The sequence below is a fragment of the Lynx canadensis genome, chromosome B2 (assembly GCF_007474595.2).
Source record: "Lynx canadensis isolate LIC74 chromosome B2, mLynCan4.pri.v2, whole genome shotgun sequence".
Lineage (NCBI taxonomy): Eukaryota > Metazoa > Chordata > Mammalia > Carnivora > Felidae > Lynx > Lynx canadensis.
In genome coordinates this window covers 119,633,884-119,655,218 of record NC_044307.1, presented here as the reverse complement: position 1 = coordinate 119,655,218, position 21,335 = coordinate 119,633,884, and the positions used below count along the sequence as shown (strand labels likewise).

The 21,335-nt window shown below is 38.6% G+C and overlaps 1 protein-coding gene across 1 annotated transcript in view; it reads right to left on the bottom strand.

Moving 5' to 3' along the window:
- The window catches only part of ENPP1 (ectonucleotide pyrophosphatase/phosphodiesterase 1), a 69,329-nt gene that overhangs the window by 32,024 nt on the left and 15,970 nt on the right, over positions 1–21,335 (bottom strand). The window contains 5 exon segments of the mRNA XM_030316364.1: positions 257–317; positions 1,452–1,577; positions 2,398–2,485; positions 2,487–2,515; positions 5,497–5,569. Of these exon segments, the coding sequence (XP_030172224.1) occupies positions 257–317; positions 1,452–1,577; positions 2,398–2,485; positions 2,487–2,515; positions 5,497–5,569 (377 nt within the window).

The following is a 21,335-nucleotide window of genomic DNA, read 5'->3' as shown; positions in this document are numbered from 1 at the left end:
AAGGCGAAAGACAACACACTTCCAGCGACCCTCATGAATACTAAAGACTAAATAGTCGTGGCCTCTCTTTTTTCCATTAGCTTCCAGAGTGGGGAACATTCCATAATCAACCGTATGCCACAAGTGCCCACCACAGGGCCTGACTAAAAATAACATTTAATGAACCAATGACTAATTATTACTTTTATCTTTTCAATTTGGAAAGAGAAAAAAAAATAGTACCTTAACAAAATAGTATCTCAGAATATCATCTTACCCTGCTGGACACTTTGGCTCATTAATGTTCTCACATGTTTCTTCTACCCAACTCTTCTCTCCTAAAATATTTTCAAGAAATAAAACAAAGTGAACATACTGAATAGTGACAATAACTGTGATGCTGTGAGATATCTTAGGACAGATTCCAAAAACAAAACATGTTAACACATATATATGTAATATGGGTCATGGTTCTAGGGAAATACAATAAATTCAGTAAGTTATTATGTTTCAAAATAACAGCCAGTTGATATCAGGAAGAAAAACAATGAACGGAAAACTAAATGCAAGACTCAAACATGTGACTGTATTTGTGAGAACTTAAAGGCATCTTTTCCATTTTCAAGTTGTTCATATTTTCAGCCAACATTTACAACCCTCCTTTTATCCACTAACATCTTCTAGTATTAAATCCTTGATGTCTTAGTTCCTCTTATCAGTTTCAAAGAACCCTGTAACTGGATGAAACCTCACAATAGCATCAGTTTACATAATACCCTATATAACCTTGGGCAGTAATTTCACATCTACTCCTTCAACACATGGCATACATTGCCCTCATTTACATTACGAGAGAACCTGGAACGTAAAGATAGCCAGGACTACAAAAAGTGATCATTCCACAAAGCAGCATTAAAAACGTAGCTAATATCGGGGCGCCTGGGTGGCTCAGTCGGTTGAGTGTCCGACTTCAGCTCAGGTCACAATCTCGCGGTCTGTGGGTTCTAGCCCCGCATCAGGCTCTGTGCTGACAACTCAGAGCCTGGAGCCTGCTTCAATTCTGTGTCTCCCTCTCTCTCTGACCTTCCCCCATTCATGCTCTGTCTGTCTCTGTCTCAAAAATAAATAAACATTAAAAAAATTTTGTTTTAAAAATAAAAAATTTAAAAAAATGTAGCTAATATCAAAATAACATGAAGGGGTGGCAGCAGGAGAGTGAACTACTATAGACAGAACAAGATTTGCCATGTGTAAATAGTGATTCTTAAACGACTGATGAGTACGAGATTCATTACATACTTTCTTTATTTGAATTTTACTCTAATAAGATGTTTTTTAAGTATTTTTTCAGCTAAGACAGTTGGTCAACAAATATGACTCCTAATGTAAAAAATGACACCTGTGCAAAACCCAGCTAACACCTAGAAGGATGTCGGGCTGCTGCAGAGCCCGATGGGTGCATGGGAACCGACCTCGGCACACAGAGCTATAGTTGACACAGCAGTCACCCTTGTCCCTGCAGTCATCCGAACAGGAGCAAAGGCTTCTGGGCAATCTTTTCTCACCACACCTGAACTTGCTGCAAGTCCATATGTGTTCTAGAAACAAATAACAACAAAAGACGTGTTATGGTCCCAATTTAACACATCCGAAGTAGACACAGAACTGTTCTCTTCTGGAGCACGATCCAGGAGGGACAACGAACTATTTCATAACTCAGTTACTCACAGAATCTGCCACCACAGGGGTCGACCTGAACTAACAGACAGAAAGCATGCAAGCAACAGCTGTTATTGTTTCACTAAAGAAAACAGAATTTCATCATTTGAAAACATGGGCAAACATGGTTATTATACAATTCACATACAGATCTTGGCTTTCTCCACCAGCCATTTTCAGGGTTCTCAACATTTCATCTGAAACTGGCTTACTCCCATTTAAATAGGAAACATGTCCTATGTAGACAAACCCGAATGGAACAGAAAATATACACATTCTGACGGTTTTATTTCAAAGTGTTAAGCAGGTTTCTAAGCACACCTGGAACGAACGTGACATTCTGTGTCAGCTACACTTCAGTAAAAAGAAGTGGATGTCTAAGAACTCTTGCTTTAGCGAGCCCACACTGAAAGTACTCGTATGTTTCAAGAAGACTTTTTGAAGTGTAAGTGCAAGTTCGATTACGCAGGCTCTCGGCATACGTTAAACACAAGCACAGTTTTGCTATCCATAAAGTGTTTAACAAAGGCAAAATACATGAAATTTCTTCTCTAAGGAAATGCAAAGGCCAATTTTTTAAAAAAAGCCTCAAGTGAGTTCAATAAATCACATTTCTAAAAAATGCAGAACTTTTTTTTTTTTTTTGATCTTTGACTAGTGCCCATGACATCATCTTTTCCCCTGCGTATTTTTATTTACCTGGTTCTATACACGTCTCCTGGTAATCCAGACAGCAGTTTCCAAGGTCAACACAAGCAACATCACAGCGGCAGTTTCCAAATGTTCTCATCAAAACAGCGACCTTTGCAACTTTTAACTGAAATATCGAATAATGAGTTAGAAGTTTCTAATCACAGAATCAAGAAGCAAACATCAACTAGTATACATAAGTTAGATTCAAATCCTACCTTAGAAAATACAGATGGGGTAATGAAGTTACCCAAGAATCTTTTCACAAATACACATAGAAAGTGGCACAAAAAGAAAATTCTATCTCTTGTCATAGGGGGGAAAAAAAGAAGTTTTAAAATTTATTACGAACCTTACCAGGTCTGATAAGACTTCAATACTTATGGCATGGTAAAGAAAAGTCAGAATAAGGACTTGTTCTTTTTATTTTTTTTTAAGTTTATTTATTTATTTTGAGAGACAGAGAGAGCGAGCAGAGGAGGGGCAGAGAGAGAGAGAGAGAGAGAGAGAGAGAGAGAGAATCCCAAGCAGGCTCCACATTGTCAGCACAGAGTTTAATGCAGGGCTCGAACTCAGGAATCATGAAATCATGACCTGAGCAGAAATGGAGTCAGATGCTTAACAGACTGAGCCACCCAGGCACCCCTCTGAATAAGGACTTGTTCTGAAAGTTTTATGCTTATATAACATTCTCTAAAATTTCAAACTGTGAGAAAAGACTTTAAAAGTGATTATCTGAATATTTCAGGAGGAGAAAGAATACCTGACCCACCGAACTCTCACTCTTGGTGTATAAAAGAAGTAATGTGCTTATGCAGGACATTCTGCAGGACTGTCCCTCCCACCATCACCTAAAGTACGCATTTCACCTTCAGATCCGATCTGGTTCCTACACTTCCCAGTCAAGGTCCAATTTCCTTTGTTTAAGCTTTTGTAAAACCTTGTCCGTCCCCTCAGTCACTAATTCCATTTGAACTAGAGTATTTGGTTAATATCCCAGTCTCACACTGAACTACCAACTTCCATTCATTCATTCATTCATTCATTCATTTAGAGAGAGAGAGAGAATGCAAGCAGGGTTAGGGCAGAGAGAGAGAGAGAGAGAGAGAGAGAGAGAGAGAGAATCCCAAGCAGGCTCAGCACTGTCAGCACAGAGCCAGATGTGGGGCTCAAACCCACAAACTGTGAGATCATGACCTAAACTGAAATCAAGAGTCAGACACTTAACCAACTGAGCCATTCAGGCATCATCCCCGGACTACCAACTTCTTGAGAGCAAAGTCCACACCTGCATTGTACCCAGCACACCACATCCCTAGCGCCCAGCAAGATGCTTGACTATAGCTGGTACCAGTAAGTTTTTGTTAAATGGATAAATGGCGGATATGGAAGGAAAACTTTTAATTAAATACAATAATTTTATGTTGTATTTACTATATACCTGGAAAAAGCTAGGTTCTCATCAGATTACTAAAACATCAGGATGGTGAGGAAAAAAAAAAAAACAAACCCACTTGTAAAATAATGAAAGTCCAACAGAAAAAAAAAAAAAAAAAAGAATAATCCTAGCTCCTGACTTTAGGGATCTCCTAACCCAAGAAGACACTGCTATAGAATTTAACCCTCATGACACTGGGAAAATTGGCAATTTTAAAGACATGAAATGACAACAGTAATTTCTAAGGTCAGGAATACTAACATTCCTGACCTGGGCAGGGCCAGGGAAAGCTGTTAGAATAATAGCTACTACTTGAGGCTCATTATTAAGCACCTAGTAGTTTGTAAAATACTGCGCATACTATGTTAGGTTTAGATTAAAGTTACTTTTTTTAAACCTTCAGTTTTATTTTTATGTGTTAAACTAAACTCCAAGTTTAAACTCAAACTAAACTACTTCATACCTATGCCTAGATGAACATTAAAGTCTGTAGCTATTTCATCTTGTTAAACTTAAGACACTTTTGCTCTGGATAGACGGCTGACCAAACACATGAAATTACTACATTTAATTACTACATTTAATTTAAGCAATAAGTGAAAACTTAAAAATCAGTACACTTGTTTAAATGACCAATATTACAATCACAGAAGAGCTGAACAGGAAAATAATTTTTCAATTTTCAAAACTGAATTCCCAGGGCACCTGGGTGGCTCAGTTGGTTGAGCACCCAACTTCAGCTCAGGTCATGATCTCACACTCCGTGAGTTTGAGCCTTGCATCAGGCTCTGTGTTGACAGCTCAGAGCCTGGAGCCCACTTCAGATTCTGTGTCTCCCCCTCTCTCTGCTCCTCCCCTGCTCATGCTTTGTCTCTCTCTGGCTCAAAAAGAAATTAAAACATTAAAAAAAATTTTTTTAAACTGAATTCCCTAGGAAGACCATCAGTGATTTCACATGGGGGAGAAACCTACCTCAGAGCCAAAATAAGGACTACTGCAATGTACTATGATTCAGAGTTTTGTTAGTTACAGTAATCTCATCAATGCTGGATAGATTTCTGCACTCAATATAAAGAAAAAAAATATGTAGAAGCTTAAAACTGTCATTTCACTATAGCTTTGAAACCACAAATGCTCGTAATTTTAAAAGCTGTTAGGGCACATAACGATAAATTTCTGGTTGCCCAGCGATGCTAACTGGTTACCAAGTAATCTTTCCAGGCTGCTTCAACAACTAACTCCTTGGGAAAAAAAAAAAAAAAAGAGTGTCCTCAGAGTTCCTGGAGAGAGTCCAGGGAGAAGGGCTCCAGGGTGCAGCACCAAAACATTTAGGCCATGTTGGCTTGTATGTTTCACTGCTCTTAATTTATTTTTTGTTGTTTTGGGGGTTTGTTCTTTGGTTGATTTTTTGGTGATAGCCCCTCTTCATTGTTTTAGGATGAAGTTTTACAACTAAATAAAACATTACATGGCTAAAATAATAAAAGAGTTTTAAGAAGACTCAAACCATTATCACATCTGCAATAACTATGGAGTACCCACAGATTAGGACAGGACACTTTTCTCAGTCACATTCTGAAGAGGACTAAGTAGCCACACACACCCATGTGTGCACACACACACACACACACACACACACACACACACAGTATTTATACTGTAGTAATTACCTTCTTTGGCACAGCTTGGTTTCAGCCCAAATATACAACCAAGTATTGTTGTTAACACACAGACTGACAATACCTGCGGGGAGAAAAAAGAAAATTATATAGCTTCAAAACCCTTCTAGTTCTTCAAATGTTTCTCAACGTGCTGGGGCCGCTCTGTCTCCTGCTGTGGGTACAGGTCACGTGGATGTGCGTGCTTTGTGAAAATTCAAACCCCACGCCTACGCTTTGTGCACTTTTCTGCATGTATGTTATACTTCAAGAAAAAGTTTGCTTACATGTCAGCAAACAAATCTGTGCCATCCAGGATGAATGTTTCCAGAATTTCCCAGTTAATGCAAATGAATCTAGTCAGAGAACTTGAAATAATTAAGGGATGGAGAGAGGAAAATCAATTTACAGATTCAATTTCCTACTTGCTAATCCACAAAACGCAATATGAGAATATTAGCTGCCTCTCTGAACAGGTCAACTACACAAACCTGAACAATATTCTCGTATGCCCCATGGCAGCCTATGGGAATGGGCACTGGACAGGGTTAGGCAACTGCACTGTGGCCCCAAATGTTACCACAAACTAGTTGTGTGATTTGGGGAAGATCACTTAAGTGTTCCAGACATCAAATTATTCACCTATAAAATTAAAGGGTGAGACTATATGGATCTCTAAAAATCTTTCCAGCTCTAACATTTTGCCACTTTCTCAATTCCCCACTCTTGTGGCCTTTGATTTTAAAATAAGTACATACACCAGACAGAATTTTTGTTTGAGAATTAGAAAAGAAAGGGGGGGGTGGAATACGTAGATTCGTAGAACAACCCTTAATTTTTTTAGTGGGATGAAGTTTCCTTGACAGCTCTCTGGAATCTCACTTTGCAGGAAAATCCAACAAAATACGCATTCAGTACCAACTATGTGTAATGACTATGTTATGCACAGGAAAGACATACCTCAGGGAGCTGCTATTTGTGTGGGCAAGGGTAAAAATAACAGCATAAATGGCTCATATTTGGCAGGCTCTAGGAGGCACCTGCAGTTACATAGTTGTTTAAAGAAGGAGAAAGGTTGGGGTGGCTGGGGAGAGGGAGATCAGAGAAGGCTCCACAAGAGAAATGGGTGAATGGGGCAGGGTGGGTGTTGGGCACAGGCTTTTAGGAACTCACTCCCTCAAATAAAACATATCAAGTACTGACCATATATACCAGTCCCCAGGCTTAGGTACTGAATACTCAGTAAAAAAACAGACACGACCTTTGTCCTCAAGGTGCCTAATGTCAAGTGACTGTAAAAACTAAAGAGAAAGTAAACCATAAGTAAATTGAATCAGCAGGTCTAACTTATTGCAGAAGAAAATGGGGTAAGGGAAGGGAAAGCAAGAGTGCAGTGGGTCTCAAACACAACTGGGTCTAGTGAAACCTTTTTTTAAGGAAATAAAAAAACCTAAGCGTACACACGTCCATTCAAATAGAGAGTCATCTGAGGAAAAGCTCGAACAAATATGCAAATAATGACAAATGGAACAAAGTACCAGAACACTAAGGGATTCTCCTAAACCTTTTGAGGTATAAACTAACATAAACATATGAAAGGTAATTTTTAAAAAAATTAATGCTTATGTATTTTGAGAGAGAGCAAGAGTGCAAGTGGGGGCGGGGGCAGAGAGAGAGAGAGAGAGAGAGAGAGAGAGAATCCCAAGCAGGCCCTGCACTGTCAGCACAGAGCCGGACATGGGGCTCAAACTCAGGAACTGTGAGATCATGATCTGAGCCCATATCAAGAGTCAGAGGCTTAACCACCTGAGCCACCCAGGCGCTCCATGAGAGGTAATTTTTACGTTTCTATCAAAAACATTAAGAACTCTTACGGTCAATTATAAACATACAAGGAAATGAAAAAATTGCAAACCTCATCTGTATTTCCTACACTGTAATTTAAAACATGGAGGGTTAAAGCTTTCTTAGTAATAAACTTATCAAGAATAGTCTGAACAGTCTTTCTCTTCTTCTCGTCACATTACTTACACTCCATAGTGAGAAACTTTTCCGTGCCTTCACAGACCGCCACGTTCCTTCGCAAGCTTAGATCAGTTCCCCACGTTGTAACCTTTGCACTTTCAATATCGTCACGTATCTGCAGGAGTTCGATTAACATGAATTTTTGTGCCAGTGTCATTTCCTCTGGGACATCTGCATCCTTTTCATCACAACCACACTCCTCACCAGGGGGATAACCTCGCCATCCCCGAGTTCCTCTGGCCGCAGAGCTGGAGGCCGCTGAACAGAGGCAGTCTGAACATTCCCGCAGTTTGCTTTTCCTTCCACAACCCCATTTACTTTTGAACTGAATTTCACTTCTGGCATTATCACTTTACTTAGTTTGCATCTTTATTGGCCAATTCTCTCTTTCAATCATCCATTTTATAAACTGTCACGTACTTTCACCACCAGGAGACACAGAAGCAACCCACCACTTGCCCTGCTGTCTGTGAGCTGCTGAGCAACAGAAGCAGACAGTAACCAATCATTGACAGGCTTTAAAAGGAGCCACATTGGTCACTGACCACCATACGCATGTGTTATGTACGCAGTGATCTGTGGACTGAAAAAGCTAGCAGCAAAGGCTGCACTCTACGCAACTCCCCCCAGTTAATAAATCTTGGAACTGAAATTTGAACCATGTTGTTTGGGGACGGGTGTTATTTAATTAAACTGTGGTGACCAAAACTGAGCATGCCAGAGTCCTGCAAACCTGGGCTGCCTGTACTCGTACAAGTGGGCAATACAGCTGTCCAAAGATGCTCATTTCAAAACCGCTTGTATCCACAATGAAGAGACACGAAAACAAACAAAAAAAAAACAAGAACTATAACCCACGTTCATCACGTTAAGAAACTGGCTTAAAAAGTCAGTTTCATCAACACAATCTCAGGAGGTCAGCCTCAGAGATAGGCATGTCAGAAGTCAGAGAGGAAGATAAAGACGACGATAACAGCAACACAACTGAGATAGAGCCAGAAGCCAGAAGCTGAGGAGGCACCCCCTCAATCTCCTTGGGCAAGTAAGAATATCTCCAGAGAGTGAAGAAGTCTACCTTGGGCTCTGTAGTAAGGAGGGGGTGCAGGACATCCTAAGTGGGGATGGCTGCAAATATGTGGTAACAAGGGAGACAGAGTCAACTTCAAGCTCTGGGAGCCCAGCTGAACCCCAATACGTGGATTATAATGGGCCCAAGTGGCCTGGAATTCCAGGGCTGGGAATAGGGAGATGGGACAAAAAGATAACATGGCATGGGGGATGGGAAGCAGGGGAAACAGAGCAGAAAAGCTGATAAAGTCAAAAGGTGGCTGCAAAGGCTGAACAGGGTTGAGACCATGTGCACGTGGAGGTTCGAGAACTGGGAGAAGACAGGGGATCCGGTGCATGTGGAAGTGGGAACAAGGGAGGGAACAAGGAAGGAGGAGGGATGGAAGTTACGAGCCTGAAAGCAATTTCAGAGTCTGAGCGCTCTGAAGTGGGACAGTTTGGAATGGAGGTGAAACCAAAGGGAGAAACCTGAAATCGGCAGAAAACACTCCTTGGAAGCAAGATGGCCCAAAAGTCCAAGTACTTGCACTACTAATCAGAGTTAAGTTTACACCAAAGAATACAAATCACAGTGAGAGAACTTGTTTACATTCAGAAATGTATTGCCTTAAAAGACATACTCCCTCACTGCTGTAAGAAATTCAGTCATGGAGCTGTATTACCCACAACTGTACTGTCCTTCCCAAATATAAAAAAGAACTTGCCAACAGTTCTGTTACAATTAAGTCTCACCTTGATGAAAACTATGGGAAGATTTGGTGGTAAGCAAGCATTTAAATCATAAGCACGTGGGGGGTACCCTGGGTGGCTCAGTGGGTCAAGCATCCGACTTTGGCTTAGGTCATGATCTCATGGTTTGAGAGTTTAAGCCCCGCATTGGGCTCTGTGCTGACAGCTCAGGGCCTGGAGCTTGCTTCGGATTCTGTGTCTCCCTCTCTCTCTGCCCCTTCCCCGCTCATGCTCTGTGTCTCTCTCTCAAAATAAATAAATAAACATTGGGAAAAAAAATGTCTTTTAAATCGTAAGCATGCGTTTAAAACACACCCAGTATATATAGGTCTCTCCTCTCATTAAACTGCAGCAGGGGCATGATGATTTTTTTTTATTACCTCTTCATTGCTAAAAAAATGTTACTTAGATTTAACTTTTATTTTATTTCTTTTTAAATTTTTTTAACATTTATTTTATTTTTGAGACAGAGCATGAACAGGGGAGGAGCAGAGACAGAGGGAGACACAGAATCTGAAACAGGCTCCAGGCTCTGAGCTGTCAGCACAGAGCCCGACGCGGGGCTTGAACTCACGGACCGTGAGATCATGACCTGAGCCGAAGTCGGATGCGTAACCGACCAAGCCACCCAGGCACCCCTAGATTTAACTTTTGTAAGATAATGCAGAGCATGGAAATGAAACAGATGTATGACAAGAGGAACAATCAATTCTCATCTATAATCACGCCTATAAAAGATGAAACTTACATCACCTACTACTGTGTTACCCAACTCCCACTCAGGATAGTTTTTAGTAGGAAATTTCAGAGCTGTGAAATCTAATTCAATTTTAATTTCTTCTCAAAGTAGATTAAAACAGCAATGTCAAAATCCACTATTCATTTTTTACCTCTCTAACAATTTAGGTAGTTTTCATATTTTGATACTCTCTTAGAAACTAAAGATGAGACATTTTACCTTAGACCACATAGAGCCACCAGACATACAAGTAAATTGGCAGAATATTTTGCCTCTACGTTAGAAGACTATTGATTTGGGAGTTTCCTGCTTGTTTAGAGTACCTAAATCGTTTGGCCTTTCTTGGACATTTAATGAACCAAAAGAAATAGATATAAAGAAATCACTCCATTTTTTTTTTCTCACAGATTCCCTAAAACATATTAATACAACATGTATTATTCTTTATTGAGCATTCATTTAAATATGAGTGCCTACTTACACAGACCCTTTGCTAAAGGCCAGAGAGACAAATGAAAGCAACTCACACCCTGACAGAGAAATGAAGCTGGGGTCGCGGGTGGGGGGGAGGGGAGGGTGGTGGAGGGCATGAAAATTAATGATTACAATGGAGCTACAGCAGATATATGTAAAAAAATTTTAACATGCTGGAGCGCCTGGGTGGCTCAGTAGGTTAAGAGTCTGACTTTGGCTCAGGTCATGATCTCATGGTTCATGAGTTCAAGCCCTGTGTCGGGCTCTGTTCTGACAGCTCAGAGTCTGGAGCCTGCTTCAGATTCTAGGTCCCCTCTCTCTCTCCTCCTCCCCCACTCACGCTCTGTCTGTCTCTCTCAGAAATAAATAAAACATTTTTAAAAAATGTTAACACGCTAATAGCACAGTGGAGAGAAAAAAAGGAAAGAATGGTGATTAAAAGAACTTCACAAAGACAGATTTGGAGACAAAGGGATTTCCCCTTCAGTCAATAAACAAATGTTTGAGTGTCTGCAATATGCACTGTACTTAAATTCTGAGGAGGAGGGAGGGGTCCAAAAATAAAACAAAAAAAAGAATTTGTGGTGAAATCCCTAATCTCAGAGTTTACCATCCAATCAGGGTGATGACTTTAGAATTTGTTAATGACAAAGACAGGAAATGGTGAGAAGCAGCCTAAGAATTAAATCACGGGGTAGTGACAATCCGTGCAATGGCACTTTGTACAAAGGCAGGGAGGTACAGAAAACCACCGCGGTCTGGGAGAAAGAAGGAGAGTGGTAACAACAATAAGCATGGCTTCTACAGTACTATGTGCTAGGCACTTTTCTCAGAGTTTTGCATCAAATCGTTTAATCTTCACATTATGACACAGATTACTGAAATTAACCCGGTTTAAGAAAATGGAGCTGCAGATTGCTGACCAGTGGCAGGGGCAAGATCCGAATTTAGGCAGTCAGGCTGTAAGCAGTGGGGCAATAGGGGGGACAGGGGAGTGCCTGAAAGAGGGCTGTGTCTTGTGAGCAGTCAGCAGGGAGCTGCTGGGGCATTAAAATATGAAACTGACATGACTGGATTTACAAATTCTTTTTTTTTTTTTAAGTTTCTCTCTTTTGAGAGAGAGACAGTGAGAGCGAGCGGGGGAAGGGGCAAACAGAGGAGGGGAGAGAGAGAACCCCAATCTGCGCTATCAGCACGGAGCTCAATGCAAGGCTCAAACTTACCAATTGTGAGATCATGACCTGAGTAGAAACCAAGAGTCGGACACTTAACCGACTGAGCCACCCAGGTGTCCCTGGATTTACAAATTCTAAAAAGAGTCTTTGGCAACATTATGGAAAGCTCTGGTATGAGTCCAAGAGTGAAATGAGCGCTTGGTCTTACCTGCCTCTCCTTTCTCAGGAGACGCTCTGTCCTCCTCCGTCTTTCCTCATCCCAACCACTACGGCCCTCACCATGTTCTATGAGATCTATGTCGCTGACCAGACTGTGAGTTCCAGGGGGGGTGATTTACTTATTTCTCTATTTTCCATGTCTAGCATGGTGCCTAGCACATAGCAGACATTCGACAAATAACTGTTGAGCTGAAAATCAGCAAACTGTGACTTCATTAAACATAATTTGGGGGAAACCATAATCCTCCCCCTTTTCTTCATATGACTTCACAAAGTCAGCCAGTTTAAGTACCTTCGTATCTGCTTTATATAAAGGATGTCTACAATACGTAGACATGAAAACATTTTTTTAGGAAATGGTATATTTCTGGATTTGGTATTCAAATGTGACAGGTGTCATATAAACGCCTATCCGATGAAGATGAATTAGCTGACCACACTGCCTATCACTCCTCTGGCCTCTGGCCAAAGCTGCATGCCTTCTGAAAACAACTCTGTAAAAACTCAGATCGACACAGTGCTGAGTCTGCAGGGATTTCTTTTTTTTCCCCAGAAGATGAGGATTAGATACTCAGAAACTTCCACAGGAGATTCAAAGGGAGGTTCAAAGGAAATGCCGTACTCTTGAAGAACTTTTAGGTATTACAAAGTTTAAAGTACACGTTAGGACAACTGCTTGAATGGATTAAAGAACTTTTTAAGGAAAGAGTTCTCACTTTTGCTTGGCCTCTTATATCCTCTCTATCATTTTAGTTATGTTTGACTTAATTGAAGGTTTTCCCAAATGGCAGTGATATTTTATGTAATTTATATAAATGATCAAATGAAAATGAGGAAAAAAGACACCAAGCACTGAACAAGTCTATCACTTTGGGGCAAACCAAACTCAATCTCTGAGTAAAATATTAAACCTCTGAAGAAGCTGGCTTCTTCCTGGTAGAGTTTCAGGTTCAGAATGGCTAGGGTTCAAATCCCACCTCTCTCAATTCATTTTTGTCAGCATTCAACAAACATTTCTTGAGAGCCTACATGTCAAGACTGAACTAATGCTGGGAATACACCAGTGAACAAAATGATTTCAGTGCTTACATAGAGCTTACATTCCAGTGACTCCTAGACAACCACGAGATGTGTGATAAGGGAATGCTTCATATCCTAACTAAACCTCATTTTTAAAACATTTCTAATGTTTTAAACATCAGAAACATTTCTAATGCTGATAATACCTACCTTACAAAGTTGGCACAAGCTTTGAGCATAATGTACAGAAAGTGTCCGGATCGGTGACGGGGGCACAGAGGTGCTCAATAAATGACCGTTCCTACTAGGAACAACTCACTAAGAGCCCCCTGTAGATTCTTACACAGCCACAGTATAACCAATGGTTAAGCAAACTACAGGGTATTCTTTTTTATATGCTGTTAAAAGAAATGTCATAAATTCTATATTAACACTTCCTTCTTCTTCTTCTCCTTCTCCTTCTCCTTCTTCTTTCTTTTTTGTTGTTGTTTCTAATTCTGCAGTAATCTGTTTTCAACAGTTGTTGAAGACCATGCAGTGGTTAAAAAGAACCCTATCCAAAGGATGCAACCGAAACAGAAAAAAGGCAAAGTAGTATTTTGTAGGGGATGGTGGTAGCAGTAATTTTAGTCATATCTATACAACAGCTCTCCAAACCATGCTAATGAAAAAGGGACCCATATAAACACCAATCTGCATATTAAAGAATACTTCAGATCCACGTTTGCACATGTAACAAAGTATGCTTAGACTGATTCAAACGCTGTGGGAATAAGAAGCTATAGAAAAATTCTGAAACACCTTAAAATATTCATCTTGTTTGACTCAAAAATTACACTTCTTGCAGTTTCTTTAAGATAAAAAATTATCTATAAATATTTATTACAAATATTTACATGTAGCATTACTTACAAGAAGAAAAATAGACACATACGCAATCTCCAGCAATTGAAAATGGCTAACTGTGAAATACTTATGTAATTGAATACTATACAGCCAATAATGATGACATAGAAGAAATTTAACAGCATGGGGAAAGACACAGTATTGACTATAAACTATAAATTATAAAATAAAATGGCAGTATAGTCCTAATTTTCTGCTATACATGTATATTTTTTATAAATAGTCTTACATCTGCCTGATGGGCTCATATGTGATTTTTTTTTTTCCTTCTTGGTACTTACCTTTATTTTCCAAAGTTTCCACAGTGAACCCATATGCAGGAGAACTAAGGGGGCTAGTAGATGGGTATTAGTGACCCAGAGTGAAGTTTTCCCATTTTGGCATTTTAGGGATCTTTCAGCATAAAAGGCAACTCCTCCCTGCCTACATACTCTAAGCAAACTCCAATCAACAAATTCTGATTCCATTCAACCTCTTTTTTTTTTTTTTTTTTTAAGAGACAGTGAGAGCTAGCAGAGGAGGGGCAGAGAGAGAAAGGGAAGGAATCCCAAGATCCCAAGCAGGCTCAGCACCACCAGCGCAGGGCCTGATGTGGGGCTCGAACCCATGAACCGGGAGATCATGACGTGAGCTAAAATCAAGAGTCAGATGCTTAACCGACTGAATCACCAGGCGTTGCATTCAACCTCATTCTTAAATATCCCTCATTCTTTCTTTTTTAATTTTTTTTAATGTTTATTTATATTTTGAGAGACAGAGAGTGAGTGGGGTAGGGGCAGAGAGACAGGGAGACACAGGATCCGAAGCAGGCTCCAGGCTCTGAACTGACAGCACAGAGCCCGACACAGGGCTTGAACTCACAGACTGTGAAATCATGACCTGAGCCGAAGTCTGACGCTTAACCAACTGAGCCACCCAGGCGCCCCTCCCTCGTTCTTAAATATCAGTCAACAGTCATGATTCACCACTCATCTGAGGTAAGCCTACAATATAAGATAAAGAAAAAGTGTAATATCAACACAAAGGAAAAAAAAGGGAGAGGAAGAGAGAAAAATATTAAAAACAAACATATAATTAGTATTCTCAGTGGGATTCAAGATTTGTGCAAATCCTCAAATCCAAAAGTCCTAATGTCAAATATCCAAAATGATATATCAAAGAAGGCTCATACTTACATGATTTTCAAATTCCAGAACACCAATGACAAAAAGACCTTAAAGGAAAAGCTATGCCAACTTCATTTAAAAAACAAAACAAAACAAAACAAAACAATAAAGATGTATAAGATTGGAGTTAGTTTTTCTTTAGAGGTTTAGTAGAACTCACTGGTAAAGCTCTGTGGGCCTAGAAAGATCTGTGTAGTAAGCTTATTAATTTCTAGTTCAATCCCTTCATGGGTTTATAGAATTATCTAGATGCTCTAATTTTTTCTTGAGTCAGTTTTGGTAAGTTGTATTTCTTCTTGGAATTTTTCACTTCACCTACATTTTCAAATACATTAGTATAAAGTGATTTATAGTAGCCCTTTGTTATTTTTTCAGTGTTTGTACATTTTGTATTTGTGATCCTTCGTTCCTCCCTGATATAATGTGCCTTCTTTCTTTCTTGGCTTAATTAGGCTCACCAGAAATAATACTCTATTTTAAAGAATCTACTTTTTGCTTTGTCAATCTTCTCTTTGATATGTTTATTTTTTGTTTTACTGACTTTTGGTCTTGTCTTTATTTTTGTCTTTCCTTTTGTAGCCTAGGTTTAATTTTACTCTGTTTTTCTTTTAATAAGTTATAGATATAGACACTTAGGTTATAGCTTTATAGACTTTTTTCTCTTTTAATATTACTTTTATTCTAATTTTTAAACCCCTTAAGTCATTGTTGTTTTATAAGTTCATTTAGATTTATCCAAATATTTATGACTTTATGCATTTTAATGCATTTTCCTTTGCACCTTTCATCTGGAGTCGTCTAGAACCCATTTTCTTCTACCTAAAATATATCTTTTGGAATTTTCCTGATGGCAGATTCTCTCAGTATTTGTTAGTTTATACATGTCTTTATTTTGTTCTCATTCTTGAAAGGCATTTCTTTTCTGGATATATAATTGCAATTTGGCAATTATTTTCTTTCAGCACGGGGAAGATGTCATTACACTATCTTATGCTGTTAATCATTGCTATTGAGAATTCAGCTGTCAGCCTATTGTACTTTTGAAGGAAATAGGTCTTTTTTTAATACCTTTAAAAATGCTTACATAAAAAAATACTTACTTTTACTTTTGCATTCTGCAATGTTATTCTGTCATTTGTTGACTATATATATATATATATATATACGTATATATATATATATGTATATGTATATATATATATATATACGTATATATATATATATATATATAATTTATTCTGCTTAAAATTCAATGTGCTACTTAAATCTGAGGATTGGTGTCTTTCATCTGTTCTAGAAAATTGCCATCTCTTCAGATAGTATTCAAAATAAAAGGAAAAAATGGATAATATTAACAGGAAAATATTAAACTACAAAAAGTGACCTAGAAAGTCTTTAAAAAAACAAATAAAATTTCTAGAAATAGGGGCGCCTGGGTGGCTCATCGGCTGAGCATCTGACATTAGCTCAGGTCATGATCTCATGGTTCATGGGTTTAAGCCCTGCATCAGGCTCTGTGCTGACAGCTCAGAGCTTAGAGTCTGCTTTGGATTCTGTGTCTCTCTCTCTCTCTCTCTGCCCCAGCCCCACTCACACTCTTTCTTTCACTCATTCTCTGTCTCTCAAAATGAATAAACATTAAAAAATAAAATGTTTATAAAATGTCTAGAAATAAAAAAATAAATTAATTCAGTGATGAGGCTTCACATCAAAAGGGACACGGTGAAAAACAGAATTGTAAGCTGGAAGACAGTCCAGAAGACATTATCTGATATATATCACAAAAAGAAAGATGACAAGAAATTACCCTTCTTCCAATTCAATATTATTTCTTCCATATTTTCTTCAAAAATAGTCAAGGCTTTTATAACCTGTGTCTGATAACACTACCATCTGAAGTCACTGCTTGTCTGCTTCTGCTGTGTGGTATTCCTGCTGGCTTTTGCTCACGGTGCCATTTTCCTCCGTGTGCCTGGTTGTTTTTAACTGTGTTCTGTTTATTGATGTTAAAGATTTTCAGGAGTTTTTAAAGCCTAGGATAAAAGTGTTTTCCTCCAGATAGAATTTATATTTGCTCCTGCCAAAAAACATTAGAGAAACTTCAAGTTTGAGACCACCTTCACAACTTGAGGTAGATAAAGTGAGATCAACTTGCATGTATCTTTATTTATGGGAAATATACCATAAATTACACAGTAGCTAGGTCCTTCACAGATTGTTCTAACTACATATAACATAATACAAATGTAATATATTTAGAACATAATTCATAGCATATAAGATATATAAGCATGCACAGCTTCTTTAAAGAATGACTTCCAAACTTTATTTCTGATTTATGATATGTTCCAGAAATACACCTTTTATATTTCTGTCTCTCTTACCAATGGTCAAGCTCATCAAATTCAGTTTAAGAAATATTAATGCTTGCCTTTACTGTATCAGGGGACATCTAATATGATAACTGTCTTAGGTAGAATGTCCTTTATCCTCACAATTAGGTCAATTTTGGCACTTATGGAAATAGTGATATTTTTATTATCTCATTAATAGGTCTCAATTAAGAGTCGCAGAAATCATTATAGTAATATTTATCATCTTATAGCTAGTATAGGTGCACGACTACAAGGACAGAATGAGGAGCAGGTGCTAGAACAAAAGAGAAACAGAACAGTCATTTTATGAAGCTTTCAGGAATAACTAGCAATTTATTGAACCACACACACACACACACACACACACACACACACACAGACAACAAAACCCAAAAAATCCCTAGGGTCTTGGTGGACAAAACCATTTGTTATCAAACCACTGCTTCGAAGAGTAACTAGAAGGACCAATCGGAAGACTAATGACAACCCAACAGAGGGGACACTATTGTGGTTCCTTTGCATCTACAAAGATCCATGCATATGAGGCACAACTTGTTACTACTCCCTGCTCAAACCCAGCTGCTAAAGCACTTCTAGGAACACTCTATTACAAGCAAGCTAAGATCATAAGCCACAGCACTGTCCCTCAGAGACATTCCTAGTACTGTGGATTTAAATAAATAAATATAAATATAAATAACATAAATATAAACATAAATATAAATATAAATAAATTAATAAATAAATAAATCTGCTCCATGGATACCAGTACAGCACTTTCCACAAACATAAAGGGGGAAATATCAATTTTAAAGTGAGAGGTATTAAGACAGGAGTCCACAAAAACAATCTTTGAAGACATATCACAGAAATTTTGCTTGACCTTCTAAAACTCCATCATCAACACATTTTTTTACAAAACTGATTAACAGAATTGCTGAATGTATGCCACCATTTCAAACAGTACTTGCTTCTAATTTGTCAGAAATCGTGCTATGAATCTGTTACATTTTTTTTAAATGGCAAATACTTCCCATATTTAGTAAGTAGGGGAAATCAAGAGCAGGCTTAGTTTAACAGACTTCATCAAAGTAGATTCTTGTTGTGAGTAAGGGGAAGTATATTCACAATGAAAAACCACACACTCTTCTTTGGAAGATTTAGGTTCTTTTTCTCGTATCTTTAAAAAAGAGAGAGAGAGAGAGAAATAAAGTCAGAAGGAGGTAGAGCAGTGTAGTAGGACACAAAATAGAAATCCTTAAATTATTACTATTTTAAATACTGGCTCTCTTAAATGCTACCATTCGTCACTCCGGGGCTCTGGGCATTTAACCTTTTCCTAGGTGAGAAAGAAAGAAAATAGCAAACAGATATTTTATAACATTCAGGTCTCATAGTATGTATATGAAAGATGGAGAAGACAATGCCCCCAGTCTAACATAAATCTGTTGGCACTGCTGATAAAAGAATGTGCAGTTCAAAACAATTATGTTGAATAAACGAATTTCACATTTGGTTGATCTAGGCTCTTGGGCTGATAAAACAATGAGATTCTTCCCTTAACTAGAATTAGTAGTCCAGAAAAGAGATTTTGGCATCTTTAATACTTAAGCAAATAGTCATTTCAACAATTCCCTGATTTTCAATGACATATCTATCCTCATTAAGCAAGCATTTTTAGAAAAGTCTCAAAGAAAGCTCATATTAATAGCCAATAGGGCTGGTGATGATCATTGAAAAATAATCTTTTTAGGGCAGATTAAAATAAAATATCAAATTAAAAGGCTTGCTTAAGAAAACAGAAACAATGTTAGTACTTTGCCATAAACCATGAGGAAATCGTTAAAATCATAACTGTTTTCAATTAAAGATATAAGTATGGCAAAACTGTGGCCCTAATCACAAAAAGAGCAATAACTCTCATGCCTTTATTTTCAAATAAGGATGTGCATTACATTTGGAGTTTTGTGATACCAAGGAAGCCACATCATCTATAGTCCCCACATTGGGATGGAATATTTTCTATGGTGCCTGATAAACCTAAAATACCTAAGAATCTACTTCTCTCTGACAATTGACCCTACCTTTATTTGGATCACTCCTGACCCCATCTCCTATACCCTCCCCTCTTAAGGAATATTACTCCATATATGTAAATGTATTAAAATTCTTGGGGCGCCTAGGTGGCTCAGCCAGTTGAGCGACCGACTTCGGCTCACATCATGATCTCATAGTTCATGGGTTCAAGCTCCGCATTGGGCTCTGTGCTGACAGCTTGGAGCCGGGAGCCTGTTTTAGATTTTGTGTCTCCCTCTTTCTCTGCCCCTCCACCATCCACGCTGACCCTGTCTCTCTCTCAAAGAATGAACAAACATTAAAACAAAAAACAACAACAAAAAAAGAGATGCTTGGCTGACTCTGGAACATAGTATGGAGGTTCCTCAAAAAGTTAAAAATAGAACTACCCTATGATCCAGCAATTGCTCTACGAGGCATTTACCAAAAGGATACAAAAACACTGATTTGAAAGGACACATGGTCCCAATGTTTACAGCAGCATATACATACACACACATATACACACACACAGTAGAATATTACTCGACCATAAAAAGGTTTGCAACAACTTGGATGGAGCTAGAGAGTATTATGCTAAGCAAAATAAGTCAGAGAAAGACAAATACCATATGATTTTACTCATATACGGAATTTAAGAAACCCAACAGATGAACATAGAAGAAAAAGAAAGGCAATCCATAAAACAGGCTCTTAACTATAAAGAACAAACTATGGGTTGTCAGAAGCGAGGTGGGGGGGGGAGGGATGGGTTAAATGGGTGATGGGGATTAAGGAGGGCACCTGTGATGAGCACTGGGTGTTATATATAAGTGATGAATCACTAAATTCTACACCTGACACTAATACTAAACTGTATGTTAACTAAGTGGAATTTAAATAAAAACTTGAAAAAGAAAAAAAAATTCTTGGCTGAACACAGGCCAGTGGAATAACTATTAGGCCTGTTATCATAAAAAGAACTGGAAACACCACCCCTGGAGCCTTACTTCTGCAGGCAAAGCAGAAAGGGGATCAGAAACTCACCTGAGCATATCCTCCATAGTTAAAAATTTTCCTGGGATGCTGCAAGGCCTCCAGAGAGCTGAATTCTCAAGTGTCCCTTCCTATTATGTTCATTTAATTTTTTTTTTCAGTTTGAGAAATAACTGACATACATCACGGTATAAGTTTAAGACACATAGGACGATGGTCTGATTGACATATATTGTGAAATGATCACCACGGTTTGGCTAAAAGCCATCATCTCACAGAGATACAATAAAAAGAAAAACTTGTCCGTTTGTTTTTGTCTCAAAAAGTACCAAGCACTTCAAAGGGAAGAATATCCAGCAAATCACTTCTCTAAGATCTCACCAATTGCTCTCACAGACCATTTCTCTCTGAAGTTAAAGGTCAAGGGTAAAACAGTCATTTGGTGCATTTGGTGGCTGTTTCAGTAGTAAAAAGCGATGGTTTCAATAGAGATTTAGCTCGGATGGCAACCTTCACTCCATGACCTGTACGCCCTCACGGAATCTTGAGAGGTAAGCACCTAATGACCAAGGTTTTCAGGAACAGAAAACACCTCAAAACAAAGCAGGGGTTGCTCTTCAAAAGGCTGGAGGGCAACTCCTCAGATGCAGCTTCCTGCCATGAGGGCTTCTGTTTACACCCACACAAGGACCATGCCCACCAGTGATGACAGAATTATTAAATATCAACACTCACTTCTCGGTCTGATGGCTTATTTAACTGTTGTTTATCTTCAGTTAGCAAACTACATTTTTGTGGCTTTTCTTTATGTAATCTGACTTTGGTTTCTTAAGAAAAGCAATTGAGAAAAGATCTTCAGGAGCATGTTTAGTAAACTGGATTTCTATCTCTTGCCTTCTAACAA